Genomic DNA, 23,493 nt, shown 5'->3' on the forward strand with positions numbered 1-23,493 from the left:
TTAAAAAGTGGTGTTACATTAGCTACCCTCCAGTCCATAGGAACTGATCCAGAGTCGATAGACTGTTGGAAAATCATCACCAATGCATCCATTATTTCTAGGGCCATTATCGCAGACTATCAGGCTCCGGGGATTTATCGGCCTTCAATCCCATCAATTTCCCTAACACATTTTCCTGCCTAATAAGGATATCCTTCAGTTCCTCCTTCTCACTAGACCCACTGTCCCCTCGTACATTTGGAAGGTTATTTGTGTCTTTCTTCGTGAAGACAGAACCTAAGTATTTGTTCAATTGGCCTGCCATTTCTTTGTTCCCCATTATAAATTCACCTGAATCTGACTGCAAGGGACCTACGTTTGTTTTCATTAATCTTTTTCTTTTCACTTTCACATATCTATAGAAGTTTTTGCAGTCAGCTTTTATGTTTCCCCTCTCGTACTGTATTTCCCCCCTCTTAATTAAACCCTTAGTCCTCCTTTGTTGAATTCTAAATTTCTCCCAGTCCTCAGGTTTGTTGCTTTTTCTAGCAAATTTATATGCCCCTTCCTTGGATTTAACACTGTCCTTAATTTCCCTTAGCCACGGTGAAGCCACCTTCCCCGTTTTATTTTTACTCCAGATAGGGGTGTACAATTGCTGAAGTTCATCCATGTGATCTTTAAATGTTTGCCATTGCCTATCCACCGACAACCCTTTAAGTATCCTTTGTCAGTCTATTCTAGCCAATTCACGTCTCATACCGTCGAAGTTACATTTCCTTAAGTTCAGGACCCTAGTTTCCGAATTAACTCAATAAGGTCTCCCTTGTTCTAAAGAAAACAATCCCAGCCTATCCAATCTTTCAACAGAGTGTTTCCTCATTTTACGTCCACCTTAGAGGGCAGACTGGCCTTGGTTTAACATCTCATCTGAAAGACAGCACTGCAACAATCCCTCAGCACTGCACTAGAGTGTCAACCTCCATTTTTGTGCTCAAGTCTCTTTGGAATGTGGATTTGAACCCACAACCTTCTGACTCAGAGGCGAGAGTGCTACCCACGGAGCCACTGCTATGTATTTGAAAATGAATCTTGCGTCTTTTGTCCTTTAGGACCATTTTTGAATTGTGGCCTTTTGTGGAACTTTTGCTTGGTTTTCCAGGTTTGCTTCTATGCGATCTGTCAATTTCCCTGCGCATCGCTGTCGTTTCCTCGTCGCATAATTAAGCTCCTTGTCAATTTCCTGAAATCAGTCGTTTCCTTGCATTGGTTGTAGCAATTCTCAATAAGTCGCATCACATCCGGTACGACGTTGGATTGGTTGTTCACCCTGAAGCCGATTGGTCTGTTCCTCCGCCTATCGGCTTCGCAGTGGCGCTTTCCTGCGAGAGAAGCTGGAAATAGACAGAAAGTTGCCCCTCGGCGTGACAATTAGTATGGGCACGGTCTGAAAACAATGGGATTGTGGAGAATGATTGTGCAGAGTAAGGCGAAGTTCACCCCATTCCGCTCCTATCAGTTTGTCCTGTTATTTGCAGCTGCATTGGCAGTGTTTGCCTTTTACTACTTTGGATCCAACCACGAAAATTTTTCCAGCACCACCAGGAGAATGAAAGAAAACCAGGCAGGGAAGAGCGGACAGGGCGATGCTCCACTGGCAGCCAATCACAGTGGGAAAAAAACGGCAGAATCTCAAGAAAGTGCTGCAGCGGTTAACGGCGAAACCGAGAAATCGCCGGGGAAAGAAACAGTGCCGTTGCATGCTCTTATGATGTTTACCAAAGTAGACCAAAACTATGGTCTCCGAGAAAAAATTACGGTTGCCATTAAGTCGATGGTGAAACACGCTATGTTTAAGGACAATGAGGTGCTCCATCTGCATTTTGTTGCTGATGTGCCCAGCAGAAAAATAGGAGAACCGCTCCTGCAACAGCTGATGCAAGCCGCTACCTTCAAGTACCAGGTACATTCCCAAGTTGTCTGCATTTTATGGGACCGGTTCTCTTGCTCTGTCTAATGTTGCCATCGACAGTAACAATATTTCATGTCTTTGAGTGAATTTTGCTTTGAATCGAATTTGATTAGATTCAAATGACGATAAACTTCTGCGAGACAGTACTTGGGTTTGAACATTTGATTAGGCTTCCTTGCTGACATTCCTGGGAAATTGGAACGGGTTCTGGGGGAGGTGGGACCAGTACAAACTGGACGGTCTGCACCTGGGCAGGACCGGAACCAATGTCCTAGATGGAGTGTTTGCTAGTGCTGTTGGGGAGGAGTTAAACTCACATGGCAGGGGGATGGGAACCTATGCAGGGAGACAGAGGGAAGTAGAATGGGGGCAGAAGCAAAAGATAGAAAGAAAAGTAGAAGTGGAGGGCAGAGAAACCCAAGGCACAAATCAAAAAGGGCCACATTACAGCAAAATTCTAAAGGGGCAAAGTGTGTCAAAAAGACAAGCCTGAAGGCTCTGTGCCTCAATGCGAGGAGTATTCGGAATAAGGTGGACGAATTAACTGCACAGATAGCAGTTAACGGATATGATGTAATTGGCATCACGGATACATGGCTCCAGGGTGACCAAGGCTGGGAACTCAACATCCAGGGGTATTCAACATTTAGGAAGGATAGGTAGAAAGGACAAGGAGGTGGGATGGCGTTGCTGGTTAAAGAGGAAATTAATGCAATAGTAAGGAAGGACATTAGCTTGTGATGTGGAATCGGTATGGGTAGAGCTGCAGAACACCAAAGGGCAGAAAACGCTAGTGGGAGTTGTGTACAGACCATCAAACAGTAGTAGTGAGGTTGGGGACAGCATCAAACAAGAAATTAGGGATGCGTGCAATAAACGTACAGCTGTTATCATGGGCAACTTTAAATTAAATATTGATTGGGCTAACCAAACTGATAGCAATGCGGTGGAGAAGGATTTTCTGGAGTATATTAGGGATGGATTTCTTGACCAATATGTCGAGGAACCAACTAGAGGGCTGGCCATCCTAGACTGGGTGATGTGTAATGAGAAAGGACTAATTAGCAATCTTGTGTGAGGCCCCTTGGGGAAGAGTGACCATAATATGGTAGAATTCTTTATTAAGATGGAGACTAGTTAATTCAGAGACTAGGGTCCTGAACTTAAGGAAAGGTAACTTCGAAGGTATGAGACATGAATTGGCCAGAATAGACTGGCGAGTGATACTTAAAGGGTTGATGGTGGATAGGCAATGGCAAACATTTGAAGATCACATGGATGAACTTCAACAATTGTACATCCCTGTCTGGAGTAAAAATAAAATGGGGAAGGTGGCTCAACCGTGGCTAACAAAGGAAATTAAGGATAGTGTTAAATCCAAGGAAGAGGCATATAAGGTGGTCAGAAAAAGCAGCAAACCTGAGGACTGGACAAATTTTATAATACAGCAGAGGAAGACAAAGGGTTTAATTAGGAGGGGGAAAATAGAGTATGAGAGGAAGCTTGCAGGGAACATAAAAACTGACTGCAAAAGCTTCTATAGATATGTGAAGAGAAAAAGATTAGTGAAAACAAACGTAGGTCCCTTGCAGTCAGATTCAGGTGAATTTATAATGGGAAACAAAGAAATGGCAAACCAGTTCAACAAATACTTTGGTTCTGTCTTCATGAAGGAAGACACAAATAACCTTCCGGAAATACTAGGGGACCGAGGGTTTAGTGAGAAGGAGGAACTGAAGGAAATCCTTATTAGGCAGGAAATTGTGTTCGGGAAATTGATGAGATTGAAGGCCGATAAATCCCCGGAGCCTGATTGGGATGCATCCCAGAGTACTTAAGGAAGTAGCCGTAGAAATAGTGGATGCATTGGTGATGATTTTCCAACAGTCTATCGACTCTGGATCGGTTCCTATGGACTGGAGGGCAGCTAATGTAGCACCACTTTTTAAGAAAGGAGGGAGAGAAAAAAGGGGTAATTATAGACCGGTTAGCCTGACATCAGTAGTGGGGAAATGTTGGAATCAGTTATTAAAGATGAAATAGCAGCACATTTGGAAAGCAGTGATGGGATCGGTCCAAGTCAGCATGGATTTATGAAGGGGAAATCCTGCTTGACAAATCTTCTAGAATTTTTTGAGGATGCACCTGGTAGAGTGGACAAGGGAGAACCAGTGGATGTGGTGTATTTGGACTTTCAAAAGGCTTTTGACAAGGTCTCACACAAGAGATTGGTGTGCAAAATTAAAGCACATGGTATTGGGGGTAATGTACTGACGTGGATATAGAACTGGTTGGCAGACAGGAAGCAGAGAGTCGGGATAAACGGGTTTTTTTTCAGAATGGCAGGCAGTGACTAGTGGGGTGCCGCAGGGCTCAGTGCTGGGACCCCAGCTATTTACAATATACATTAATGATTCGGATGAGGGAATTGAGTGTAATATCTCCAAGTTTGCAGATGATACTCAGCTGGGTGGCGGTGTGAGCTGTGAGGAGGATGCTTAAAGGCTGCAGGAGGACTTGGACAGGTTAGGTGAGTGTGCAAACGCGTGGCAGATGCTGTATAATGAGGATAAATGTGAGGTTATCCACTTTGGGGGCAAAAACACGAAGGCAGAATATTATCTGAATGGCGGCAGATTAGGAAAAGGAGAGGTGCAACGAAATCTGGGTGTCATCAGTCATCGGAAGCTGGCATGCAGGTACAGCAGGCGGTGAAGAAGGCAAATAGTATGTTGGCCTTCATAGCTAGGGGATTCGAGTTTTGGAGCAGGAAAGTCTTACTGCAGTTGTACAGGGCCTTGGTGAGGCCTCACCTGGAATATTGTGTTCAGTTTTGGTCTCCTAATCTGAGGAAGTGCAGCGAAGGTTCACCAGACTGATTCCTGGGATGGCAGGACTGACATATGAGGAGAGACTGGATCGACTGGGCCTGTATTCACTGGAGTTTAGAAGGATGAGAGGGGATCTCATAGAAACATATAACATTCTGACAGGACTGAACAGGTTAGATGCAGGAAGAATGTTCCCGATGTTGGGGAAGTCCAGAACCAGGGGACATAGACTAAGGATAAGGGGTAAGCCATTTAGGACTGAGATGAGGAGAAACTTCTTCACTCAGAGTTGTTAACCTGTGGAATTCCCTACCGCAGAGAGTTGTTGATGCCAGTTCATTGGATATATTCAAGAGGGAGTTAGATATGGCCCTTGCAGCTAAATAGATCAAGGGGTATGGAGAGAAAGCAGGAAAGGGGTACTGAGATGAATGATCAGTAATGATCTTATTGAATGGTGATGCAGGCTTGAAAGGCCGAATGGCCTACTCCTGCACCTATTTTCTATGTTTCTATGTTTCTAGGACAGTGATATGTAAAATTGAGTTTAATAAGATTTATAATGCAAGACTGAAGTTGAATTCACCTAAGTTACACCCTTTCATCTTTGCAAATGAAGTTTCCAATTGTGCTTGCTTGAATATGTGCTTACAAGCCCAGATGGTTTTCATCTCAGGGTTTTAAAGGAAGTAGGTGAGAACTTTGCAGATGGCCTTATCAATGTTCCCTCTCTTTTTTGCTTACGCGATCCCTTTCAATTTGCGTGGTATCTCCTCCAACTTGTGAGCGGCCTGTACTGGACCTCCTGATTGATGGGGAAGGGGAAACTTTGGCCCTAACTATGATTTTCTAAAGTTCTCTTGATTCGTTTCTTTGGATTGAAAAATTGCACATGTCACTCCGCTATATAAGAAAGGTAAGAGAGGGAAACCAGGGGATTATAATCAGGTAGCCTAACATCTGTTCTCAGGAAATGACTCGAGTCTATAATTACGGATGGAGTGACTGAACACTTTCAACATTTTCAGCTGATCAGAGAGCCAGCATGGATTTGTAAAGAGTAACGTGTCTGACAAACCTGATTGAATTTTTGTAGAGGTGACGAAAGTCGTGGACAGGGGAATGTCTATGGATGTTATTTATATGGACTTCCAGAAGGCATTCGATAAAATCCCTCATATAAGAGACTATTGGCAAAAGTTGAAGCTCATGGAATTGAGGGCAAACTATTAGCATTGTTGAGAGATCGGCTGAGCGGTGAGACAGAGAGTCGGGATAATAGGCAGATACTCTTATTGGTAGGATGTGACTAATGGCGCCCCACAGGGATCTATATTGGGAACTCAATTATTCATAGTATTGATCAACGACTTAAACGACGGGATAGAGGCCCACATATCCAAGTTTGCTGATGACTCAAAGATATGTGGCATTCTAAGCAGTGTAGATGGAAGCATAACACAGAGATATTGATAGATTAAGTGAATGGGCAAAACTGTTGGAAATATATTTCAATATCGGCAAGTGTGAGGTCATCCACTTTGGACCTAAAAAAAGATAGATCAGAGTACTTTCTAAATAGTGAAAATCTAGAAGCAGTGGAGTTCAAAGAAACGTCAGGGTCACTGTATATATGGCTTGGGCCATAGGTGGATTTGACTGCTGTGAAGAATCCTCGCACATCGTGGCTGTCGGCCAACTACAGCCCAAGCACCCAAGGCCCCAACTCACTGCTGGCGAAGGACGGGGAGACACTCATCAAGGACACCGAGGCTGTCAGGACCCACTGGAAGGAGCACTTCGAAGATCTCCTTAACCGAGTCTCTGCCTTTGACGCAAGTGTCCTCGACTCCATCCCGCAGCATGCTACCCGCCACCATCTTGGCAAAACGGCAGCCCTGCACGAGGTAGAAAAGACCATCTGTCAGCTCAAGAACAACAAGGCAATGGGAGCGGATGGAATCCCCGCTGAGGCACTAAAGTATGGTGGAGAGGCACTGTTGGCACAAATGCATGACCTCATCTCTCATCTGGAAGGAGGAGAGCATGCCGGGAGATCTCCGAGATACAGTAATCGTGACCATCTTTTTTAAAAAAAAAAGAGGACACGTCTGATTGGGCAACGACAGAGGAATCTCCCTGTTGTCAGCCACAGGGAAGATCATCGCTAGAATCCTCCTGAACCATCTTCTCCCTGTGGCTAAGGAGCTCCTCCTGGTGTCACAGTGTGGATTCCGTCCACTACGGGGCACAACGGACATGATCTTTGCGGTGCGACAACTGCAAGAAAAAAATGCAGGGAACAACACCAACCCTTGTACATGGCCTTCTTTGACCTTACAAAGGCCTTTGACACTGTTAACCGCGAGGGACTATGGAGCTTCCTCCTCCATTTCGGCCGCCCCCAAAAGTTTGTCACCATCCTCCGCCTGCTCCACGACGACATGCAAGCCGTGATCCTGATCAATGGATCTGCCACAGACCCAATCCACGTCCGGGGTCAAGCAGGGCTGCGTCATCGCGCCAACCCTCTTCTCGACCTTCCTCGTTGCAGTGCTACACCTCACACTCAACAAGCTCCCCACTGGAGTGGAACTAAACCACAGAACCGATGGGAACCTGTTCAACCTTCATCTCCAGGCCAGATCCAAGACCGTCCCATCCTCTGTCGTCGAGCTACAGTAAGCGGACGACGCTTGCATCTGCGCACATTCAGAGACTGAACTCCAAGTCATAGTCAACATCTTCACTGAGGCATAAGAAAGCATGGGCCTTACACTAAACATCCGTAAGACAAAGGTCCTCCACCAACCTGATCCCGCTACACAGCACTGTTTTCCCCCCCCCCCCCCACCGGTCATCAAGATCCATGGCGCAGCCGTGGAAAACGTGGACCACTTTCCATACCTTGGGAGCCTATTATCAGCAATGGCAGACATCAACGACGAGATTCAACATCGCCTCCAGTGCGCCAGCGGAGCCTTCGGCCGCCTGAGGAAGAGAATTTTTGAAGATTAGGCCCTCAAATCTGACACTAAGCTCATGCTCTACAGGGCTGCAGTGATACCCGCTCTCCTGTATGGCTGAGACGTGGACCATATACAGTAGACACCTCAAATCGCTGGAGAAATACCACCAATGATGTCTCTGCAAGATCCTGCAAATCCCCTGGGAGGACAGATGCACCAACGTCAGTGTTCTCGATCAGGCCAACATCCCCAGCATCGAAGCACTGACCACACTTGACCAGCTCCATTGGGCGGGCCACGTTGTCCGCATGCTTGACACAAGACTCCCAAAGCAAGCGCTCTACTCAGAACTCCTACACGGCAAGCGAGCCCAAGGTGGGCGGAGAAAACGTTTCAAGGACACCCTCAAAGCTTCCTTGATAAATTGCAACATCCCCACCGACACCTCGGAGTCTCTGGCCAGAGACCGCCCTAAGTGGAGGAAGAGCATCCGGGAGGGCACTGAGCACCTCGAGTCTCGTCGCCGAGAGCATGCAGAAAACAAGCGTAGCAGAAGAAGGAGCGTGCGGCAAACCAGACTCACCACCCACCCTTTCCTTCAATGACTGTTTGTCCCACCTGTGACAGAGACTGTAATTCCTGTATTGGACTGTTCAGTCACCTAAGAACTCACTTTTAGAGTGTAAACAAGTCTTCCTCGATTTTGAGGGACTGCCTATGATGATATAGAGCATTAAATTGTCATGGACAGATGCTGGCCTTTATATCCAGAAGATTAGAATACAAGTGGTTAGAAGACCTGCTGCAGCTAAATAAAGCCCTGGTTAAATCACACCTGGAGTACTGTATTCAATTCTGGGCACCACACCTTGGGAATGATGTATTAGATTTGGAGGGGGTAATGATACCTGGACTCCAAGGCTTAAATTACGAAGAGAAATTATGCAAACTAGAGTTGTATTCCCTGGAATTTAGAAGGTTAAGGAGTGATTTAATCAAAGCTTTCAATATATTAATGGGAACTGATGGGGTAGATAGAAACAATTTCTGCTGGTTGGGGAATCTAGGACGAGGAGACATAGCGTAAAAGTTGGAGCCTGGCCTTTTGGGAGTTAAGTTAGGAAACACTGTCGAAGTTTGGAATTCTCTTCCACAAATAGAAGTTGATGCTGGGTCAATTAATTTTATTGGGGGATACGGAGTTAGGCCACAGATTAGCCGTGACCTCATTGAATGGTGGAACAGGCTCGAGGGGTTAAATGGCCAACTCCTGTTCCTTTGTTCTCACATCTAGTCAGTGCAGTTGGTTCATCGGCATGGAACATTTCAAACTTTGTATTGCATATCTCCTCCATTCTTTTCATATTTAGTGGTAAACAGTGACAAAGTTATGTCTTGAAACTACTCTAATAAATGCATCTATGTTGGTTCATTTTTAAAATTTGCAAGTAACTCTAAGATTTGAAAATCTTAACTTCGATTTCATTTTAGAAAATTATCTTTTAACTTTTCTTCACCTCATTGTCATGAGGGCTCCTGAAATGCTGATATGAAGTCATCTAGGTTTGTCTGTTCCTGTTTTACGCTTAAAAAAATATATATATATGCATAATAGTATATTCAGAGTTTCTAATTCCGGAACTTTCAAATTCTGTGCCTTACTACTAATACTACAACAAAAACAACTTGCATTTGTATAGCACATTTTGTCATGTATTTCACCATCTTGCAATGACAATAGTTATGTAACTGTAACTCATGCACACTTTACCTGTACCCTTGAAATGCACACCCTGACCACGGGGTGAGCTTGCGGGAGACACTCCTCACCTGGGTTTCCAGGTATAAAAGAGGAGGTCCCACCCAGGGTCAGCACTCCTTGGTCCTGGGAATAAAGTGAAGGTCACAGAGTGACCGTGTCTGATATATACATGCCTCATGTGAGTTTGTAACAAGGTGCAGAGACACTATTTATGGCGATGAGAAACGGGAATCACCGAACCACGAGGATGGCCACTGGTGGCACAGAGGAACGCTACTGTGTGGGTGAGGACTGGGACGACTTTGTGGAAAGACTCCAGCAGAGCTTTGCCACAGAGGACTGTCTGGAAGAGATAGCGGCTGACAAGCGGAGGGCGCATCTACTGACCAGCTGTGGTCCACAGACGTATGTGCCGATGAAAGACCTGCTCGCACCCCAAAAGCCAGTGGACAAGTCCTTCGAAGAGCTCAGCCAGCTGATCAGTGAGCATCTCAAACTGGCAAGTAGCGTACACATAGCCCGGCACCGGTTCTACTCTCACCGGCGTCGGGAGGGTCAAAACATCTCGGACTTCGTGGCGGAACTGCGGCGTTTGGCCAGTCTCTAAGTTTTCCGATGCCTGCAGGGGGGAGATGTTAAGGGACTTTTTCATCGAGGGCTTTAATCATGCCGGCATTTTCAGGAAGCTCATAAAGACCAAGGTGCGGCGTTGATAGCTCAGACCTTTATGGCAGGGGAAGAGGAGACCAAGCTAATTTACGCACGCAGCCCTGTTTTAACATTGCGATGAACCAGGGAGTTAATGTTGTAAAAGTGATACAGAACCCCATGGGCAGGCAAGGGCAATTTGACACCGCCCAGGCAAGGGCAATTCGAAACTGCCCAGGCAGCAACAAGCTCCAGGGTGGGCCCGCAACAGGGACAATGGAAAGGGAATCGGCAATTCACGCCATCATGAGGAACAATGCATCCCGTGAGGGGACCATTAACACCCTCCATCAGAGTGCTTAGAAACAGCCAAACGGGCCATCAGAGAGGAATGCCTGGGAATAGTCCTTTTGTTAACAGCAATCTCAGCTCATGCTGGAGGTGTGGGGGTAGACACACTGCCAAAAGCTGCAGGTTCCAGCTTTATACCTGCAGGATTTGTAATGTCAGTGGACATTTGGCCAGGGTGTGCAAAAAGGCAGTAGCGAGGCTAGTCTGCGAGACAGGGGAACCAGATGAGGGGTCTGCAGTGCAGGATGAGGCCTGGGGAACAACCATGGATGCTGAAGTTCAGAGAGTTCATGTGGCTGACGTCCACAGCTCATACACTAAAACGCCACCCATGATGATGAAAGTCTTACTGAATGGCATCCCGGTGCACATGGAGCTGGATACGGGAGCTAGCCAGTCACTCGTGAGCGCCCAACAATTTGAGAGACTATGGCCACACAGAGTTAGCAGGCCCAAACTGGAACGCATTGAGACGCAGCTACGTACGTACACCAAAGAGATAATCCCAGTGCTGTACAGTGCAAACTTGGTGGTAACGCATAATGGATTACAGAACCGGCTACCACTCTGGATTGTTCCGGGAAATGGCCCTGCGCTTTTGGGGAGGAGTTGACTAGCTGAGATGAATTGGAAATGGGGGGAATGTGCACGCCATTTCATCCGTGGAGCAAAGTTCATGCTCGCAGGTATTGCAAAAATTCGAGTCACTCTTTCAACCCGGTGTCGGAACATTCAAGGGCACTAAAGTAGTGATACGCATCACTCTGGACGCCAGACCAGTACACCACAAAGCCAGAGCGGTGCCATACGCGATGCATGAGAAAATTGAAAGTAAACTGGACAGGCTGCTCAGAGAGGGCGTAATTTCGGCCATTGAATTCAGCGACTGGGCAAGTCCCATCGTTCCATCCTCAAAGCAGATGGCTCGGTTAGGATTTGTGGCGACTACAAAGCCACCATCAACCGAGTGTCGCTGCAAGACCAATACCCGCTTCCGAGAGCGGAGGACCTCTTTGCCACGCTGGCAGGTGGAAAGCTGTTCACGAAGCTGGACTTCACTTCGGCCTACATGATTCAGGAACTGCACCATCACGACGCACAAGGGATTATTTGTCTGCAACAGGTGCCCGTTTGGCATTCGTTCGGCAGTGGCCATCTTTCAGCGAAACATGAAAAGCTTGCTCAAGTCCATCCCTGGAACGATCATATTTCAAGACGACATCCTTTATAACAGGTCGAGACACCGAGGAACACCTCCGCAGCCTGGAGGGGGTGCTACGCTGATTGGATCGCGGCTGAAAAAGGCCAAGTGCGTGTTTTTGGCCCCAGAGGTCGAGTTTCCTGGGCAGGAGGGTTGCTGCAGACGGGATCCGGCCCACCGAATCAAAAACTGAGGCGATTCGCCGGGCGTCCCGGCCCAGCAACACGTCAAAGTTGCGATCATTCCTGGGACTTTTGAACTATTTTGGGAACTTCCTGCTGAACTTAAGCACATTGTTGGAGTCATTACACATGCTCCTCCATAAAGGGTGTGAATGGGTTTGGGGGGGATTGTCAAGAACAGGCTTTCAATAAGGCGAGGAACCTGCTGTATTCTAACAAACTGTTGACTTTGTATGACCCCTGTAAAAAAAACTGGTTTTAACATGCGATGCATCATCCAACGGGGTTGGGTGTGTGTTGCAGCAGGGTGACGATGACGGCCAACTCCAACCGGTGGCTTACGCCTCCAGGTCGCTCTCCCAGGCAGAGCGTGGATACGGCATGATCGAGAAGGAGGCACTCGCGTGTGTGTACGGTGTGAAAAAGATGCACCAGTACCTTTTTGGTCGACAGTTCAAGCTAGAGACGGGTCACAAGCCGTTAACATCCCTGTTGTCCGACAGCAAGGCTGTCAACGCTAACGCGTCAGCTCGCATACAGTGATGGGCCCTCGCGCTGGCTGTATATGACTACACCATACAGCACCGGCCAGGCACCGAAAATTGCGCTGGCGCACTCAGCAGGCTCCCACTGGCCATCACCGAGGGGGCGTCGGAGCAGAACGCCGAGATGATCATGGCCATTGAGGCTTTTGACACCGCAGGCTCCCCCATCACAGCCCGCCAGATCAAACTCTGGACCAACAGGGACCCCCTCCTATCCATGATAAAGAAATGTGTCCTGACTGGGAATTGGGCGTGCCCCGAGGAAGTCAGACCATTTCAGAGACGGATTGATGAACTCTTCATCCAAGCCGACTGCCTGTTATGGGGCAGACGGGTAGTCATGCCCCAGAAATGAAGGGAAGCGTTCATCAGGGAACGCCACAGCGAGCACCCTGGCATCATGTTAATGAAGGCCATTGCCCGGTCACATGTATGGGTTCACAGGTGCACGACGTGTGCCCAGCTGGGCAATGCCCCCAGGGAGGTTCCACTCAGCCCGTGGCCCTGGCCCACCAGGCCATGGTCACGTATTCACGTAGACTATGCGGGCCTGTTCATGGGGAAAATGTTCCTGATCGTTGTCGATGCATACTCTAAGTGGATCGAGTGCATCACATTGAACTCGTGCATGACATCCATCACTGTGGAGAGCCTGCCTACGGTTTTCGTGACCCACAGCTTGCCGGACATCCTGGTCAGTGACAATGGCCTGTGTCTTACCAGCCATGAATTCCAGGAGTTTATGTCGGGCAATGGGATCAAGCACGTCTGGACAGCGCCGTTCAAGCCGACTTCCAATGGCCAGGCGGAATGGGCGGTCCAAGTCATAAAGCAGGGCATGCTACGCATCCAAGGACCCTCTCTTCAGTACCGCCTGTCGCGCCTCCTGCTGGCCTACAGGTCCCGGCCGCACTCGCTCATGGGAGTCCCGCCAGCGGAACTACTCATGAAACGCACGCTCAAGACGCGGCTGTGCCTCATCCACCCAGCCCTGGCAGATATTGTTGAGGGCAAGCGCCAGTCCCAAACCGAGCTCCATGATTGAGGCTCAAGGGGGAGGTGCATAGAAATAGATGACCCGGTATTTGTTCTTAACCATGCTTTGGGACCCAAATGGCTTGAGGGCATCGTAATTGGCAAAGAAGGAAACAGGATCATGGTGGTCAGTGTTAGCGTTAGTGTTTTCTTAGAAGAATCACTCAACACTCAGGGTCGGTTCCAATGCTGAAGCAGCTTTTATTACGCTCAGCGGGAAGGAAAAACTCAGGACCGTATCCAGGTTTCTCTTCACAGAACAAAGAGTTACATGTACCTTTATATGTTTTACAACAGTTACAAAACAGCTTACTGCAGTTACACAGCTCATCACGGCTGGACACAAGCGAATCATAACGATTATAGATTACATATAGGTTTTTTAATCCAATAGAATTCTCCTAGTAACCAGGGAACCATTGTCAATTTGGGTTGATCGATGACTTTATATGTTCTCTCCCTAGTTCTTTCATCTGGGAGAAATAATTGGTTTGTAGCCTTGTTTACAGCAAATGGTTTCCCTCTTATCTTTCTTCCTGGGGAATTAATTGGTTTATGGCCTTGTTCACAGGAGATGGCTTCCTTCTTATCTCTGCCTTCCCAGGCATTCCTACAGTGGGCCTCACAGGGTTATTGCTCGGTCAGTGAACGTTCAACAGTTCACAGTTTGACTACCTGATTTCCCATAATGCCTGGGCAGCCATTTTATGTGTGTGTCCATTTAAGCTTATGTGAGTTCTAAATATCCAGCAGGTGCCTAATGCCTAAGTCTATATATATCTTTCGACTCTCTACAACAATTCCCCCTTTCGGTAAAGGGACTAGCCCTAGTCCCCTTTTAACCGAAATACTGCCTTTATCTGATATTTGTGCACGGCCCGGTATTCCTTGCCTCAACGTGCTGGCCAGTCACGCGGTTTCAGGAGTTCCGGTTGCTCAAATCAAATTAACAAAGGCTAGCTCCTCCCGTCCCCTTATCAAACAGACTTGTTTAATATCCAGGGAACGGTGATTGGTCCGTTTCTGCCGTTTGTGGCGCCTGCATACCTGGCAGGCCATCACGCCCCATGTTATTGCTAAGATTAATTGTATTCCGACCAGTGTGTGTGAAATAATTCGAATCCATGGGTGGATGTTCACATTTATTCCCCAGTCCCAGACCTTTCTCCACCAACTCTGACTTTGTAAGTCTACCTCGGTATCTTCTTTGATTTTAGTTTGTAGCTGGTGATAGAGTTTTACAGATTGACCCACTCTGAGCCTCAACTCCCGTAATACTTCGGTTAGATGTGGGATAGGGACCTGCTCTGGCTCGTCATAATCCTGCAAATGATCATGGAGCTGATCAGTTACTTCAATAACTTCGGACTTCCGGCGCCTAACCTGGGTGATATGCGCTTGCCCGATCGCGACAGGTCGTAGTGGTGTAAAGCAAAAGTTTGGCTGCGGTATAGGGCACTGCAGGTCATTATACTGGTATGAACGCTCAGTAGTAGAGACGCAGTATCTTCCCCTCCCTCCGTAGCCTGCCCTCGCGAAGTGCATGTGTGCGGGCACTATTTCTAGTACACACCCATTGGTTCGGTTAAACCCGCACTCGTCTAGTTCGCCTCGGCCCACCGGGTGAGGGCATACTGTGATTTCCCCCCTTTGCTTGCAATCTGCTAGGGAAATCCCGGTAAGTATGTTGTTTCGACGAACGGCAGAGGTGGTGGTCAGGTAGTAGCGTATGGAGACATTTTCCCGTATTACTCCGATATTCTCTAGTTGGTATAAGGGGAACGGCCCTGAGTCCGGCGTTGCTATGGGGATCAACAGGACTATCCCTATCCCGGTAGTCCTACCCATCTGGCAATCTGGAATTGCGGGGTATACTCGGGTCAGTCCCTTCAGAGTACAATTATCCAGTGTCCCCCTTTGGTTCGCCAACTGAGCTAAATGTGAACTGTCTATCCAATCGGGTACCTCCCCGCGTTGGATCTGGTTGAGGTTGTGGCGGATCTGTCCCACCATCCACAGACCATAAGCATGACAGAGTTGCCCCTGTCTTTGCTTTATTGTATCTTCTTGTTCTCTATCAATGAGGTGATTGATGGTTTTAGCGTGAGCTTCCAGGACTGAGATGCCATCCAACTGGATTTCGGCCCCCTCCTTTCCTAGGTTGGCCTGGTCTTCCTGGTTTTGCTCCACCCTCTCCAATAACCCCTTCATCACCCCTTTAAGCTGTTCTACCCTCTCATTTAGCCCTTGTATGTCTATCGAGTTCACTACGGAGGTTCCTGTATTGAAAACGGTAGCAACATCATTTACTATTTCCCTCTTCACCCTGGGTGCTAACCCCTGTCCCCGGAACTTACTGGCACCCATGGCATCGGCAGCCTGCTGCATTACGACTTTACTTAATACATTGTACATCTTCCTTGACTGTTCGGTACAATATTCCGGCATCTGGATGCCTGAAATATTGATCAGAACAGGCACAATTTCATGTTTAACATTATCATACAATAATTCCCCTTCGTTGTACATTGCAATCCCATTTTCTGGTCCCTTAGTAGTTATGGGACAAGGCAGTTCTTCGGGCAATGTAGTGATTCTTATGGGGCGCGGTGTCGGAGGGGGTGAGAAACATACATACAATTATATTGCAGCCGCCCCCGCCTCCTCGTAATACCCACACAGCCCCATTCCCTTCTTGCGGATGACTGATTGCTGGGATTGTCCCGGAGGCGCGCAAATTATGCCGAAAGTACATTCATCAGGCCCTTTGACATCCCTCCGTTTAATGCATCTGCTCCTTATACCCGTGGAGCACTGTACACATACTCTTATTCTTATTAGGATTCTTATTAGGATTCACTTGTAACCATGCATTAAAATAAGTCCTGTCCTTGCTCCAGTCCTTGGTTGCTGGGATGCACATTCCGTCCGTTAAATTAAACAAGACGCCATAGTTCATATAGTTGTTTATTTCCAGCGTGCTCTGCTGTCCGTCGGTGTTGCCCAGGGTACGTGCATGTCGCAGGGCTATCCATATTATGAGTAGCGCCTTTCGTATTCCCATTCCGGTAAGTATTATCTGTAATTTTAAACAGACGGCCTGGTCGTCACCAGGGGTTAAGTTTTTTTGCTCTACGAGTGTCCCTGTCACCCTGCAAAATCAGAAGGACAAGGTTATAATCGAACCATTTCGAGCTGAATCTGTAGGGCGTGCGCCCGTGTCTTTACCCACTTAAATATTACCCAAACTCCTATTATGACCAAGGCCAAAGCTATTCCTCCAAACATCGCTGTCTGCTTTACCGTTAGGTTGGGTTTGTGGACTACACCTACCCACCGTGGGGTACATTGGCTCTATTGCCAGAGGTGATGGTGCTATGGCTGCGCACTGCACTATCCGTCTAGTCCCGTTATCTCTTCCAGCCTGTTTATCTTAGGTTTTAACTCTTCAATTTGTTTTATTGAATATCTATTTCTTTATTGTATCAGGCAAGTATTATTACATAAGCTAGTTCTGTTTTTATTTTTGTTTCCTCTGTTAGGTGAGTCTTTTTTTTTTCCCTATTTTTTTTTTTCTAATTAAACCAATATCTTTTTCACAGCAAACATCAACTAGTATTTAGTAAGTTATGTCTTTTTCCATTTAGTCCGTTACATCTTTTTTTTTCTTTCTTCAAATTAGGTCTTGTATTTTACACGGAGGGTTCGTAACTCCATAAAGTTGTTAATTTGTTTACTTTCAAAGTGGCGTCTTTATCTTTTTCTTTTTCTCCATAACTGGAATGAAGTCCATCTTTGAGAGTTTGAGTGCTTTTTCGTTATCTCAAAATGCTCCAGTTTCAAAGTCGTTACTGAAGCTTGCTGTTTTTTTTTTAACATTTTCCAAAAGTTCCTTTTACACCTTCGCAGATAGCTCGCCACTTGCCCAGGAGTTTGACCTGATCAGATTTAATTTAATCTTTCTCTTTTTTTTTTAAATCCACCTCAGTATTTCCTGTGCCTTCTCTGAATATCTCAAAATCCCAATTCAAACGTTGTAATTTCAATCTTTATTTAAAACTTTTTTTTTTAGAAGCTCTTTTTTTTTAAAGCATTCTTTATCTCATTCCGAGACTAAATTTATGTCTTTCAACCCAATCAATCATTGCATGTTTTCTTTCGGCAAGTAAGTGAGCATGTCAAATAAATATTTTGCTCAACAAACCTATTCTTTATTTGTTTATTTTCCTAGCTCCGTAACTTATCATCCGAATAAATCCACACCTGCGTTTCTAACTTAAATGTCTTAAAACTTCCCACATACAGGACAACATTACAAAGGGTTTAAAAAAAAAGACTTTCACTCTGTTTCTAAAATAAACAGACACTTGCATTCCTCTTCCAACCAGGCTTTCGGAACATGAAAACATAAAACAAAAATTCATTCTGCAGTCAAAAATCACACAGACACTTCTCACTCAACGATCAGACATTTACAACAGTCTCTCTTCTTGTTTTGGCCGGCTCTATTTTTGGATCCATGACCTTTCAGGGAATTCGTAGTTTTATCTAAATAATTCCTCACATAACTAATTCCTGAGGATTCCACCCTGCTTTAATCATTTTTTCAATTAGCTTCTTTTGTTTTTCCGCCAGGTGGCGGGTAAGCGACCCTTCTGGTCCCCACTCGAGTTTACTTGTTTTCATGGCCATTCCTGGGTAGGACTGGTATCGTTAGGAATCTACTCTCAGCGGTCCGCTTTCTTTCTAGCGCGACTTGTAGTAAACTGTCTCTTGGCTACTGTCAGGTCACAAGTTCTGCTGTTACACAAACTTATACAATTCTTAAAAACGCGTTTAAGCAATTCCCGCAGTGCTCTACGTATCCTTAACGACTACCTACCACTGCTCAGCCTGTTGGTCCGACCCTGTTCACAGGTTTGGATTCCGTTAGCCGCTGTACACCGCTTGGTTCTATCCCGGGGTATTTCAAATTACACTACTGGGTCCGGAAGATGTCTCTCGGTATCACGATCCCACGGTCTAAGTGTGTTCCCTACGCCTACTTGGTTCCTGGCCGTCACGTGGGACAAAAGTCCTCTTAATTCAGGCTCAGGCTAGGCGTTTGAGATATTAGACCGTCTCCTCATGTCGATCAACCAGCTTCCACCTTCCGCACCCTTTATACTTAAAAATTGTTTTTTATACTCACCCGGGTTTTTTCCAAGGGCGTCCAGCGACTCCGGGAAATCCTGCCGACTACGCCATTGTTAGCGTTAGTGTTTTCTTAGAAGAATCACTCAACACTCAGGGTCGGTTCCAATGCTGAAGCAGCTTTTATTACGCTCAGCGGGAAGGAAAAACTCAGGACCGTATCCAGGTTTCTCTTCACAGAACAAAGAGTTACATGTACCTTTATATGTTTTACAACAGTTACAAAACAGCTTACTGCAGTTACACAGCTCATCACGGCTGGACACAAGCGAATCATAACGATTATAGATTACATATAGGTTTTTTAATCCAATAGAATTCTCCTAGTAACCAGGGAACCATTGTCAATTTGGGTTGATCGATGACTTTATATGTTCTCTCCCTAGTTCTTTCATCTGGGAGAAATAATTGGTTTGTAGCCTTGTTTACAGCAAATGGTTTCCCTCTTATCTTTCTTCCTGGGGAATTAATTGGTTTATGGCCTTGTTCACAGGAGATGGCTTCCTTCTTATCTCTGCCTTCCCAGGCATTCCTACAGTGGGCCTCACAGGGTTATTGCTCGGTCAGTGAACGTTCAACAGTTCACAGTTTGACTACCTGATTTCCCATAATGCCTGGGCAGCCATTTTATGTGTGTGTCCATTTAAGCTTATGTGAGTTCTAAATATCCAGCAGGTGCCTAATGCCTAAGTCTATATATATCTTTCGACTCTCTACAACAGTCAGACTAAACAATGGGCAGATATGCCACAAACACTTAGACTAAAGACAAGGTTCAGCATAGACATGGAGGAACCGGAAGAAGAGCATGATGAGATAACACCCACACCACTGCCAGCGTATGAGCAACAAAGACAGCCCTCAGCATGCACAGTCCCGGCGGCCAGCCCGGACAGGCTGGAAACACCAAGTGACAGGGACGCGTGCTGAGCCTCAGCCACCAGAGCCACAACTGCGGCGCTCCACGAGAGAGCGTCGACCACCCGATGGACTTGACCTCTGAAACTAAAAGACTTAAGGGGGGAGGTGATGTCATGTATTTCACCATCTTGCATTGACAATAGTTATGTAACTGTAACTCATGCACACTGTACCTGTACCCTTGAAATGCACACCCTGACCACAGGGGGTGAGCGACACTCCTCACCTGGGTTTCCAGGTATAAAAGGGGAGGTCCCACCCAGGGTCAGCACTCCTTGGTCCTGGCAATAAAGTGAAGGTCACAGAGTGACCGTGTCTGATATATACATGCCTCGTGTGAGTTTGTAACAAGGTGCAGAGACACTACACCTTTACCATAGTAAAACATCCCAAGGCGATTCACAGGAGCATTATCCAACAAAATATGACATATTGAGACATCTAAAGCGATATTGGGACAGATGACCAAAAACTTGGAGAAAGAAGTAGGTTTTGAGGAGCGTCTTAAAGGAGGGGAGAGAGCGGCGGAAAGGCACAGGGAAGGAATTCCAACGCCTAAGGCCTAAACAGATGGCACAGCCGGCAACAGTGGAGTGATTTAAAATCGGGGATGTGCAAGAGGCCAGAATTTATGAATTTTCCATTTATGTGGAACATGATGTATGTGCACCCTAAGATAGCCTACCTGCACATATCCCTCATCACATGTTTTCAACTGCATGAGCATTTCATACCTATATTTCAGGTCTATATTACAGCACATGAACAGACTTAAATTTGAACAGTATTATGTTGTCCTGACGAGAGGGTGGAAAGATGACCCTAGTTTAGAGTGGACCAAGCAGTTCCAATACAATGGCATCAATGTAGTTAAACCAAAAATGATGAGGGGGAATGAAGTCTTGTTGTCATTTTTACAGTGAAGTTGTTGTGCCAATCTCCATGGGAAGTTTTCTTTCACTTTTCCATGTGGAAGTTTCTCACTTTGAATTCCAATAGTAAGTGCATTCCTTTTGAATAATTACAAGTGAATGAACACCAATAATTTTTTGTGGTACAGGTGCAGCGTTGAGAATCCAGAGTTCTGGAATCCGGAATGTTCCAGAATACGGACTCCGGACCGATCGGTGGCAGGGTTGTCCGGAGTCCGTAAAATGTTCCGGAATCCAGACCCGACGACCCTGCCGACCTCGGGCCTCGTCTCGCCGTCTCCCTGCTCGACTCACCACCACTGCGCTTTCCTCGGGACCTCCTCGCTGACCCATTCGACGACCTTGGCGGGGTCCCGCCCGACATGAACACCTCCTCAATAGGTCGCGGGGGCCCGAACAGCTCCTCGGCAGGTACGCCGCCCCCCTTTCTGACGTTCTGAATACCCGAACCTGGGCTCGGGTGTTTCGGATTCGTGATGTCATAAGTCCGGAAAAGCCCGGAATCCGGAACGGCTTCTGTCCCGAGAGTTCCGGATTTTAGGCGCTGCACCTGTATTTATTTTTGTGAGAAATTGAGATGATGGGTCAATGCCCTTCGTGCTGCCTGCCACCAAGATTAGAGAGAAAACGATGAGGTAAATCAGGAAGGAGTGGCCAGGTGACATGACGTTTGTGTTTAATATGCTGAGGACTGTAGTATGAAAGGAGTGAACAAGGTAGGAGTCCCACAGTTTTGAGGCCTATCACAGTTACATCTCTAACTTTTTCCAGTTCTGAAGAAAGGTCATAGACCTGAAACGTTAACCCTGTTTCTTTCTCCACAGATGCTGCCTGACCTGCTGAGTATTTCCAGCATTTTCTGTTTTTATTTCAGATTTCCAGCATCCATGGTATTTTGCTTTTGTATCCATAACCGAGAGGCTGAGCAATTACCCTATTGTCTGTATTTCAGGTTTAAAATGGTTAAGTGGTTTTTATTTGGTACTTGTATACATTTGAGGAAATCAAGTTCAGGATGTGTTTTTTAAACAGTCATTGGTGATGAGAAAATAGATTTGAAAATACAATGCTAAAATGTTGCATAAAAACCTTTCGAAGAAAAGAGTCTTAAAATATTTACAAATTTCATGTCTTAATATGAAACAACATATGGTATATAAACATGTGAAGATGATTTAAATGGCACCTTTACTCACCTCTGGATTATCAGACAAGACACTAGGGGGCGAATTTTCCCCTCGTCCCGATTGGGGGGCGGTAACCTTCCGGGGCCGGGACTTTTATTGTCCGGTCCAGAAGTTCCGCCCATGACATGGAATTGGGCCGTGCGCCCCTCGTAGGAAGCGGACCGCTGTCTCTGGTGCTCCGCTTCCTTGGAGGGGCGCTCCTGGGGCGGCAGCATGGTTCTGAGGATGGCAGCGCTGCGTGGATGCTCCAGGTAGCATTCATATGCTACAATGCCCCTCCTTTTCACTTAAAGGAGAGGGCAGCTGTGCACTCTGCAGGCCCTTTAGTGGCCAGCCACTGCACCACCATAGATGTGATCGACCGTGCTAAGCTGGCGTTGACATCGGCCCGCGCCAACCTCACAGCCCACGGGACAATTTCCCCCACGGGACGCAAAGGAGTCAGCTTGAGGAGGTGAAGGGTCGACGTGCAGCCGGCAATGATGTCATCACCTGGGTGTACGCTGGCCCGGGGTGCTAATCGTGGGGCGCAGCGCGACCGGTAAAGCATCCCCCAAACATCCGGGCCAATTTCTCCGGAGGCCGGGCGAAAGTACCATTGCACCCCGTTAGCGCCCTCCGGAGGCGCTAATAGGCTATAAAAAGGGGCAGTTTCGGTCCCCAAGTGATATTATCCAACACATTCTCTGTAGAGGAAAAAGCCCTTGAATCGAATGATACTGCACAGTTTCATGACTGCTTGGAACAGGGAAAAATTGATTTCAGAACAATTGTTGGGGCTGGTGTCTCTCTTACCAGCCCCAAGTCTTGTCTTGCATTCACACCTTTCTCTTTTGCATCCCTCTTTGTAATTCTACTTAACGGAGTTTCAATAGAAGAAAATAAAATTGTGACAAGAATATTAAATATAAATGTACAAAGTGACAGATTGCAAGAGATGGTAATTAGATTTTATGTTTGGCAATGAGTCAGTATGTGAACGATATTGGCTCAAATGATCAGGATGTTGAAACAGTTTGGGTGGAGATAAGGAATAACAAAGGGAAAAAGTCACTGGTGGGCGTAGTCTATAGGCCCCCGAACAGTAGCAACTCTGTTGGTCGGAGCATAAACTAGGAAATAGTGGGGGCTTGTAAAAGGGGAACAGCAATAATCATGGGTGATTTTAACCTCCTATATTGATTGGACAAATCAAATTGGACAGGGTAGCCTTGAGGAGGAGTTCATTGAGTGCATAAGGGATGGGTTCCTTGAACAGTACGCAACGGAACCAACCAGGGGGCAGGTCTGGTCTGTGTAATGAGACAGGATTAATAAACAATCTGCTAGTAAGGGATCTCCTTGGAATGAGTGATCATAGCATGAATAAATTTCAAATTCAGATCGAGGGTGAAAAGGTTGGATCTCGAACCAGCGTACTAAGCTTAAATAAAGAAGACTATGAAGGTATGAGGGCAGAATTGGGTAAAGTGGACTGGGAAAATAGATTAAAGTGTAGGACGGTTGATGAACAGTGGTGTATATTTAAAGAGCTATTTCACAACTCTCAAGAAAAATATATTCCAATGAGGAGCAAAGGGTGTAAGAGAAAAGATAGCCATCTGTGGCTAACCAAAGAAATAAAGGATGGTATCCAATTTAAAAACAAGGGCATACAAAGTGGCCAAAACTAGTAGGAGGACAGAAGACTGGGAAGTTTTTAAAAGCCAGCAAAGAACGACTAAAAAAATGATTGAAAGGGAAGATAGACTATGAAAGTAAACTAGCGCAAAATATAAAAATAGA

The 23,493-nt window shown here is 46.4% G+C and overlaps 1 protein-coding gene across 2 annotated transcripts in view; it reads left to right on the forward strand.

Moving 5' to 3' along the window:
- Nucleotides 1-1,374: 1,374 nt before the first annotated feature.
- xxylt1 (xyloside xylosyltransferase 1) overlaps nt 1,375-23,493 on the forward strand; it is a 198,327-nt gene continuing 176,208 nt past the window's right edge. For both annotated transcript variants that reach the window (XM_070882289.1, XM_070882290.1), the window contains exon 1: nt 1,375-1,942. In XM_070882289.1, the coding sequence (XP_070738390.1) occupies nt 1,436-1,942 (507 nt within the window). In that variant the 5' untranslated portion in view covers nt 1,375-1,435. The remainder of the gene's footprint in view (nt 1,943-23,493) is intronic.

This window comes from Pristiophorus japonicus, chromosome 6 (genome assembly GCF_044704955.1).
Source record: "Pristiophorus japonicus isolate sPriJap1 chromosome 6, sPriJap1.hap1, whole genome shotgun sequence".
Classification (NCBI taxonomy): Eukaryota; Metazoa; Chordata; class Chondrichthyes; family Pristiophoridae; genus Pristiophorus; species Pristiophorus japonicus.